Genomic DNA, 10,006 nt, shown 5'->3' with positions numbered 1-10,006 from the left:
AGATATATAACAACAGTGTTACTGAAAATACATGGTACTAATAAATGCAAAATGTATTTACTGGCATATGCATCTCAAAATAGAGTATTTCTCTATGTGTGAGTGTGCTTGTGTCTATAAGGTTTCTCCATAAGAATATTAAATAGTGGGTTTGAGGAGCCACAGACCTGGCCCCAGGACCTGAGACACAAAGGAGATTGGAGCCATAAACATCCAAAGGCCCCCCAGAGCACAGGAACACTGGGAGGACCACTGCCGGGACACCTGCACCTTCCCCCAGAGGAGAGCCACAGTGCCTGGAACTGCACCAACAAGCCCACGGGCCCTGTCGCAGCCGGCTACGCTGGAGCAAATCCAGCCATGGACCCAGAGACCCGAGGGCGCACCAGCCCCTAGCAGAGGCCCGACAGAGCCAGAGGGTCCAGGGCCCGCCAAGCAGCCATCAGGTGTAAGGTTGCACACACCAAAGCACCCAGCCCCGGATACAGAGAACCACCAACACACCGGCGGGCAGACACAGCAGCCACCGGCAGGGGCCTTAGAATGATCCAGGACGGGGTGCAAATGCGTACACATAAAAACACTCACACCCACACCCCTAACATAAAGACACAACAATTCACACTCCCCATACACTCTGTATCCCCAGGTTCAGGTACCAATACCCCAGAAGGACAACCAGCCTCTGGACCCAGGAGGTCGTCCCCTTGGTAGCCACGACAGCTACCGAGCTACCAGTCCAGACTATGCCCGGATGATCACGGCCCCCAATGACCCCTGCTCCTATCCAGAAAGGGGTCCTCGAACAAAGTAGGAGTGGGCCACCCCATCCAAACGAGCCCGCCAACCATAGCTGCCCCAGGAATAAACGGACCCAACTCCTCAATGAATTCCAATCTCAACCCCATGAATCTCCCACCCCCGTGAACCCCAACATGAAACATGAATTTCCCCACAGGGCCCGTCCCAAACCAGGACACAGATATAGAACACATTTCCCTGAACTCAAATGCCTAAAGCCGATGAAGACACATCCATACAGCGCGAGCTCCGCTAACAGCCCTGCCGAATCCCGCCCCTACCACACAACTGCCTGCGGCTGCAAGGCAACGGCCCCCCACAGAACATGGTGTGCTGAATAGTTAAACAGGATTTAATAAAGCCTCAAGCCATATAATTTTCCTAAATTAATTTTTGTTAATGAGATAATGAAGAATTATTTAAAGAATCATTTCAGACCTAGTTTTTTTTTATCAGATTTTGCTAATTTTAGGACTGAATTCTTTTCAGAGCATCTTTATATGCATGGAATGAATAAATTAAAGTCTGCTTTCTTTCACCTAAAATAGAACGCCTTTCTTTTGTGTGTTTGCCTCTCCAGACCACCTACAGGATCATGTTTGGAAAGAGGAGGTTTTCTCTGACCAGCAGCTCTGTAAACAGGAGAGGAATTCCAGTTTGGACCAGGAGGAACCAGAACCTTTGCAGATAAAAGACGAACCAGTACATCCCTGGACAGAAGGGGGAGATATGGACCTCTATATAAGTAAGCCTGAAGAGCAGTTTGTACTGAAGCAGGAGACTGCAGATCCATTTATGGTGATTCCTTCTCATGTGGTAGAGTACTACATTGAACCAGAACCAATCGGACACCAAGTCCTCTCTCAGGATCTTTGTAAAACTGAGAACCAGGATCAAGAAGGAAACCATCAAAAGATTCTAGATTAAACCCAGATAATGAGCCAAAACAAGATGATAGATGTCAGAAAACCATAATGCAAAAAAACTGTGTTAACAATTCAGAACCCAAAAGACACAAGAAAACTCACACTAACAACTTGTATTCTTGTAAAATTTGTGGTGACTTTTTTTCTCAAAATAGTAACTTGGCTCTACACATGAAAACTCACACAGGTCAGAGGCCCTTTTTATGTCTGTTTTGTGGAAAAAGCTTCACTACAAAATATGTTTTTAATAGCCACGTTAGAATTCACACAGGTGAGAAGCCTTTCTCTTGTGAGACGTGTGGAAAAGGCTTTACTCAAAAATGTCATTTGACTTATCACATGAGAACTCACACAGATGAAAGGCCTTTTCCTTGTAATACCTGTAAAAGAACCTTTAGAACAGACGCTTCATTGAATAAACACAAGAGAACTCACACAGATGAAAGGCCTTATCCTTGTAATACCTGTGAAAAAACATTCAAATCAAAATATTTTTTGGATCAACATGTGAAAACTCATACAGCTGAGAGGCCTTTCTTATGTCTGGACTGTGGAAAAGGCTTCACTAAGAAATCTAGCTTTAATGTGCATGTCAGGATTCACACAGGTGAGAAGCCTTTCTCTTGTGTGATTTGTGGCAAAGGTTTCAACCAAAAAAGTCATTTGATTTCTCACATGAGAACTCATACAGCCGAAAAGCCTTTTCCCTGCAATACCTGTGAAAAAAACTTCAGATCTAAAAGTTATTTGGACCAACATATGAGAACTCATACAGCTGAGAGGCCTTTCTTATGTCTGGACTGTGGAAAAAGCTTCACTAAGAAATCTAGCTTTATTGTGCATGTCAGGATTCACACGGGTGAGAAGCCTTTCTCTTGTACTATTTGTGGCAAAGGTTTTACCCAAAAATGTAATTTGACTTGTCACATGAGAACTCACACAGATGAGAAGCATTTTTCCTCTAATACCTGTGAAAAAACCTTCGGAAGAAAGGAATAATTGAATGAACACATGATAGCTTACACAGGTGAGAAGCCCTTTTTGTGTGTGACCTGTGGAAAACAGTTTACAGGAAGTTACAGATGAATTAATCACATGAAAACTCACATAGGTGAGAAGCTCTTTTTTGTGTCTGATCTGTGGAAAAGCATTTTGCCAAAGTTGACTTCATAACTCGCAAATATGAAGGCTTCTCCATATATGACTTGGGAAAAGTTACAGTAAAAAGACAGATTTAATACTTTACATGAGAACTCACACAGAACTCACACTGGTGAGAATCGATAGGAATGCACCGATCGATTCTCAGAATACACCTTTCCAGGTATGTAAAAAAAAAAAGTCCATGTGAAAACTCCTTTTACTCATCACATGAGAACATTCAGAGGTAAAAGGCTTTCTCCTTGCGATGTTTGGAGAACGAATAGGGAAAAAGGGAGAGAGTTGGGTAAAAAGTTAAAGGGAGAAAAGGAGATAAGAAAACAGAAACGGAAAAAAGATAATATGAAAATACAAGATTATTCCTTAGAAGTCTTTTTTTTTTGTGACTGCAGAAAGAGACAGGTATGACATGGAGCAATTGCAGCCACAGACATCCAAAGGCCCCCTGGAGCGCAGGATAAAATGTTATATAAAAAAAACAGATTTAACCCTTAACCGAGAACTCACAACAGTGACCAGGTAGAAGAATGCACATGAGAGACCTTTTCCATGTATGACCCATGGAAAAATGTCCCTCTAAAAATGCCTTTACCCCATTGCCTGAGAAAATTCACAGGTTAAAGGCCTTTAAAGGTGATGTTTGGAGAAAATGTTTGTTCTGTTGCTGTCATTTGGCTTAAAATTGAAATTATTGCTGATCAGTTTGAACATGCTTTGACTTGGTACAAAGGCTTTTGAATTAATAATTGAAGTGCATTTATAGAAATATAACACTCGTCTAGAAGTTCAAACTTTCAACTTTATTAGTATTTTTCTAATGGGAAATTTACCATGAACTAATTTTAATGCTGTTCTTGATTCTGCAAATGTGCTGTTTACCTGCTAAAATTAAAGGAAATGATTCTTTTGTTTTTATTACGTTTTTTATTGTAATATTTTCTGCTGTGGCTGTTTTCCATTAATGTCATCACTGTTTGATTGATAAACCAAACAGCAATAAAAAATGTTTTAAAACACAGATTGTAAAAAGGAGTCTCCTCATGTGGTTTGATGTGAATTACAAAAGATATTTTTGAATGTTTTCTGTTAAATTTTTAGACCACCTTAAAGTACTAATAGATATTGCTTTGTATTGGTATTAAAATGCTCAGAGCATGTTTAAGGAACGTGCAGCTAGTATCTTTTTGTAGTCAATGTTTGATGAATATAATTGACTGTTTATTTAAGATTAAGTTCGAACAAGGCTTCAGAGAAAACCTGAATACAGTATTGACCAGAAAAAGCCTGTTTGGTGCATCCCTCGTTATGGTGGGTTCCTTCTTTATATGGAGGTTGGAGCATCTAAAATTCAAGCCAGGAACATCCCTTGTAAAGTCCCCTGATCTAAAATCTCTTGATCTGGAAAGTCAGAGGTTCTCAACTAACCAATTGACCTCAAATTGTATAGTAGCAATGTGACTAAATTAATAAACGTTATTTGCTTATCTGACGGTTTGTAGCTTTTTAAAATCAGTCACACAGCATTTTAAATCATTTGCTGATTGTGTCTGAATCCATAAAAGGCAGAATATGTTAGCAATCGGCCTGATCTTTGAGCACAATGGTGCATCTTAGTTGTAAAAGCAGAACCTATGTTTTGTATTAGATTTATTTCTACCCTTAAAATCAGACATGTTGGCTGTATCTGTATAAAAAAAAGTGGAAGTTGCAGTGATCAACTTTATATTTGCTTTACTGACTCATTTAAAATTGGTGGAATATTACGTATTAAACAATATCTGTTTATCAATATGCTGTGTTGGTGTTTAAGTTCCTAGCAAGTCCTGGCAAAAGTACTCACACCCTATGTTTCTCAATTTAGTCATGTTACACCCACAACTGTCAAAGTATTTTATTTGATAGATCACTTTAAATTTTAATCTGCCAGGTGTGTGAATAATTTTGGGCTTAACTGTTTGTATGTGCAATGAGGAAACACTTAGACACCCAAACATTGTTCAACCTGCAGCTTTTCAGTCTTGGTGAACTTTGGTTGGATCAACAGAATTCCGAGATTCTCTCTTTCCAACGTGTCCCTCATACCAAGGTATAAGGGGCGCATTGTATTTCACCCTGGGAGGCAACTACCCGAGAGGTCTGGAGGGAGGGATGCCCGCCTGAGCCCAGCCCAGCCACTGCGGGCCCACCACTCTGGGATGTGGCCCGAGCACCCACACAGACAACACCCCACCAAGGGAGACTGTCTCCTGCTGGGTCTGATAGACCCCAAGGCCATCCCCACACCCTCAGTCAAGGCCAGACCAGCATAGGCTCTGCGGCAGGAGCCAGTGGACCGTGCAGTGCCTAAGCATAGCCCCTCCCTCCTTGATGTTTGTGGATGCCTGTGGTGATGTGAAGTGCTGTGATGCCTGCAGATGTGTATGTCTAAAGTGCATTAGGTTGTGGCTGGAGTGTACAAGACCCCACTGCTTGACAGCAGAATCTCCCCCAACACCAAATCTTTAAGCACTGCAGGCTTCTACAGTTATGATCAGTGTCATGATTCAATGATAAAGAGGTAACAATGGCTTCCACTGGGGGAGTTCCACAGCCAAGAACACACCTCAGTGCTTAGAAAATAAAAGGACAGTCAAATAATTTGAAAATAATATATTGTTCCGCATGATAAACTGTGGCCAAAAAAAAAGTTGCCAACCAAAAAAAAAGGTCACTCACTCTAATATTTCGTTGGACAGCCTTTAGCTTTGACTACGGTGCGCATTTTCTGTGGCATTGTTTCGATAAGCTTCTGCAATGTCACAAGATTTATTTCCACCTAGTGTTGCATTCATTTTTCACCCAGATCTTCCATTGATGATGGTAGAGTCTGTGCAAAGCCTTCTCCAGCACATCCCAAAGATTCTCAATGGGGTTAAGATCTGGACTCTGTGGTGGCCAATCCATGTGGGAGAATGATGTCTCATGCTCCCTGAACCTCTCTTTCACAATTCGAGTCCGATTAATCCTGGCATTGTCATCTTGGAATATGCCCGTGCCAATTGGGAAGAAAAAATCCATTGATGGAGTAACCTGGTCATACAGTATTTCAGGTAGTCAGCTGACCTCATTCTTTGAACGCATATTGTTGCTGAACCCAGACCTGACCACCTGAAGCAACCCCAGATCATAGCACTGCCCCTACAGGCTGGTTCAGTAGGCACTAGGCATGATTGGTGCATCACTTCACCTGGCTCTCTTCTTACCCTGATCCGCCCATGACTCTGGAACAGGGTGAATCTGGGACCATATGACCTTCTTTCATTGCTTCAGAGTCCAATCTTTATGCTTCATTGCAAATTGAAGCCTTTTTTTCTGGTTAGCCACAGTGATTAGTGGTTTTCTTAAGGCTACACAGCTGTTCAGTCCCAATCCCTTGAGTTCCCTTCGCATTGTGCGTGTGGAAATGCTCTTACTTTCACTATTAAACATAGCCCAGAGTTCTACTGTTTTTCACCAAATGTTTAAGGGATGGCCGATCACAATCATTCAGGATATTTTTCCTGCCACATTTCTTCCTCAAAGACTATGGGTCCCCACTATCCTTCCAGTTTTTAATAATGCATTGGACAGTTCTTAACCCAATTTTGGAAGTTTCCGCAATCTCCTTTAGATGTTTTCTCTGCTTGATGCATACCAATGATTTGACCCTTCTGAAACAGACTGACATCTTTTCCACAACCGCAGAATGTGTCTTTCAACGTGGTTGTTTAAGAAATGAGAAGCAACTCATTCCCCCAGTTGGGGTTAAATATCTTGTTGCCAGCTGAAACATAATCACCCATGCAGTAATTATCCAATGGGAGGCTTGTACCTATTTGCTCAGTTAAATCCAGGTGGCAACTTTTTTTTGGCCAGGCAGTGTATATATAAAAAAACTTTATTAGAAACAGCTTTGGGATTATATCAAATGTAATGGACACGGAAACAGAAATGAAAGGGAATAAGAGAAGCAAGAAATGGAGAGAGGTTGGGCAAAAATGCAAAAGGCAGAAAAGGAGTTTAGAATAGAGGAGAGAAAGAAGGATAAAGAGAATACAAGATAACATCTTAGGAGACTGCTTCTACACCTGCAGAAATGCATATATAAAAACAATGTTACTGAAAAGTACACAGTACTAATGAATACGTGATGCATTTAGTGGCAACTGCAGCTATAGAGTATATCTGTGTATCTGTGAACACCTGAATCCAAACACATGCGGTGCGGGTGTATATGTGTATATGTAAACATGCTTGTTTCCCCCCCCCGTCTACTTTTAAAACTAGGCATGAAAGTTTTCTTTTTCATAAAGCCTATAGTTAGAGTGGCTTAGGTTAAGTTAACCTATCTCTGTAGTTATGCTGCTATAGGCTTAGGTTGCTGGAGGACATAATGACCACCTTCCCTCATCTGTCTACATTGTTGTGATTATGAATATATTATTTAATACTTTAATATTTTATTAAATAATATTTTGGTCTGTTAAGGGTTATCCTGTGAATACCAGCCCAGTAAGGCGATGGTATTAGGACAAAATTGAAAGGGATGAGCCAAGCTCCGCCATTATTGAACAGCAAAACTCTGCACACACAGAATGAATTCACACAATTTCTTAAGATGCAAGAATTTATTAACAAAAAAATTTGTCAACTCAAAGTCAAACATATTTCAATCAACAAACTCTTTACTTTGCTAAAACAATCCAACCAAACTACCAAGCAGAATTAAAGAATAACGAAGACTAATGGGCTATGTACAATATAAACAAGTTGATTAAAGATGATTGAAACCCATGATCGAAAGAGTGATGCAACATTACCATGCAATGTTTATGTTTGAGAACCAAGGATTATCTTGAAGAATCTAGAAATGAAGTTAAGTTAATCTTGGAACTAACTTAGGCAATAATCAGCAAACGTTTAGACAACCATTCACAATGCAAGATCATTATTACAAACATTATTTTAATAAAATATTTTAAAGAATGATTTGCTGAATAAAACCGACCTTCAGGATGACCAATTCTCAATGGTGTTTAATTAGCTGCCTTTATTTATTAAAATAATATTTTAAAGAAAAATTAAGGAAATAGTAAAATTATGTTTAAAGAAATATTATTTTGAATAAGAACTAAATCTTTCTGGAGAAATGGGTCTTAATGGTGTTTACTTCGTTTTCAAGTTTAGTAAAATAATATTTAGGGAAATATTATTTTACTAGATTGAAAACAAACAACCTTTTTGGGTAAATGATCTTTTGTAGGCAAGCATGAGTTCTTAGCTGTTAGCGGTTAAAGCTAACAAAAGAGGCTTATAGCTTATAATCAGAATCAAAAACATACCTTTAAAATACCATTAATAAAAGGGTTAAAATGCATAAGCGTGGACGGCGCGTTATGGCCGATCTTCTGTGTTTAAAATCACCCTTTAAATAAAGTTTGTCTTAACTTTAATAAAAACACAGAACACAAACTGAGCACATGTGCTGAGCAGATAATCTGCTAGCACTAAGATGACTGAGTTTTCAACACAAACAAAACCAAACGTCATAAAACCAAAAATGTTTCGATTATTTAATTTTAAACTACTTCTCTCTGCCCAAAACTACCTCTTACATGAACCAGGCTGAAGAAAAGTTGTCGGGGGCGACAAAGTTGAAGAAAGCATCCACATTGAACAAAGGGTTAGCTTGCAGCTAACCTCCGTAGCTGTTGGGTGGGGCGTCTCGTTCTGTCGGCCGTCCAAACTGCACGTTACTGCTGTAGCCACGGTGATACGGTCCCGTTGTCCTTCCTTCAGACCAGGAAAACAGCTTCACTCGGCGTTGTAGAGACAGGGTCTCTGCTGGGAACTCTCTGGAGCACAGTTTGCTTCTGTAGACCTCAGAGAGAAAAGTCAAGCCACGCTTGTGGCTTAATTACCCCGTTCATGAATGAAAACCAGACACACAAACAGCAATTCATTCCTACTTAACTTAGTGCATATGATCGTGTGATCGTATGACACTCTTGGATCCATTTTGAAGAGTTTATGTCTGTTTGCCAACAAAGAGACATTAGCGCGCTGTGTCCCTCCGTCCAGTTCCTCTGGGGACCTGCGTGGAAGAGATCTGTTTGTTGCAAAAGCGGGGTTTTTATTTGGACAGTGACGTCATGGGAAGTCCGCTGTTACCCCTTTTCCTGGCTGTGCTGGAAGTAGATTAATGCGATTTATTTTGAATGTTCCAAAAAAATTTCTTACTGGCCCATCATGTTGTACCCATGGCTGGGGTCCCAACAACATTCTCCCACTGCTCTCCAATTTCGCATTATTTGCTGTTATTTTAACTTTTAACTTTGTTATCTGTGTTTTTTCTCTTTCTATAAGCTGCCCCCAGTTGGTCATGGCAGATGGCCACTCACACTGAGCCTGGTTCTGCAATAGGTTTCTTCCTGTGTAAAGGGGAATTTTCCATTCCACTGTCGCTACATGCATGGTTGCTACTTGGGACTGCTGCTAGGTCAGCAACATAATGCAAGTGACTACCCACTGTCGCTACATGCTCATCCAGGTGGAGTGAATGCTGACTTTTTGCAATATGCTGGGTTTTCTTAGACAGAAAACGTTTTAACCAATTTGAATAATAAACTGAATTCGACTGCATTGTTTGATACCAAGGATTAAAATGACTTTCTTTTTCACATTGTAAAGTGCCGTGAGATGCCGTGTTGTGAATTGGCGCTATATAAGAATTAGTAGCCCAAATCCTCAATAATTTCATGTATGGTGTCCCTTGAAGCACTGAATCCAGCTTCAGTCCATACCTTAGTGAATTGCCCCCAAATTCTTGAATGAGCTTTACTTCACAGCCCTCTCTCAAGGCTATAATTTGTTACCAGTCCACCTTTTTATACTGTAGTTTTCCCCCAACTCCGCTTTTCATAAATATGCCAGCTTCTTAAACAATGACCTCATCTCTTTGCCTTCCTTGCAGAAGTTGTCAATGACTAGGCAACTGTCAGGTGAACATTCATCCCCATTATTATGTAGACCTCAACATGCTCATTACATAATTATTCTGTATTAAGAAATTTTCTTTTTGGACTTATATCAAAATTTTC

At 40.4% G+C, this 10,006-nt stretch overlaps 2 protein-coding genes across 3 annotated transcripts in view; both read left to right on the top strand.

Moving 5' to 3' along the window:
* Positions 1-1,728, top strand: part of LOC124879079 (heat shock factor protein 1-like) — a 20,230-nt gene extending 18,502 nt beyond the window's left edge. The window contains exon 11 of one of the 2 annotated variants that reach the window (XR_007040948.1): positions 1,382-1,489. Coding sequence is in view for 1 of the 2 variants with exons in the window: in XM_047383387.1 (XP_047239343.1) it covers positions 1,382-1,728 (347 nt within the window). In the remaining variant the exon portion in view is untranslated. Of the gene's footprint in view, positions 1-1,381 lie in introns of both variants that reach the window. The other variant, XM_047383387.1, reaches the window with a different exon arrangement.
* A 47-nt stretch (positions 1,729-1,775) lies between these two features.
* On the top strand, positions 1,776-3,906 carry LOC124879082 (gastrula zinc finger protein XlCGF8.2DB-like). The gene has a single exon (XM_047383391.1). It carries the CDS (start codon positions 1,776-1,778, stop codon positions 2,724-2,726), a length of 951 nt encoding a protein of 316 aa, XP_047239347.1. The 3' UTR covers positions 2,727-3,906.
* The last annotated feature ends 6,100 nt before the right edge of the window (positions 3,907-10,006 follow it).

Source organism: Girardinichthys multiradiatus, chromosome 13 (assembly GCF_021462225.1).
Source record: "Girardinichthys multiradiatus isolate DD_20200921_A chromosome 13, DD_fGirMul_XY1, whole genome shotgun sequence".
In the NCBI taxonomy this organism is placed as follows: Eukaryota; Metazoa; Chordata; class Actinopteri; order Cyprinodontiformes; family Goodeidae; genus Girardinichthys; species Girardinichthys multiradiatus.
Note: the sequence above shows the minus strand (reverse complement) of the source record. Positions and strands in the feature narration are given on the sequence as shown.

Bases quoted from the DNA above. Each gene is read 5' to 3' on its own strand.
- LOC124879082 (XM_047383391.1), top strand. From the start codon at position 1,776: ATGCAAAAAAACTGTGTTAACAATTCAGAACCCAAAAGACACAAGAAA.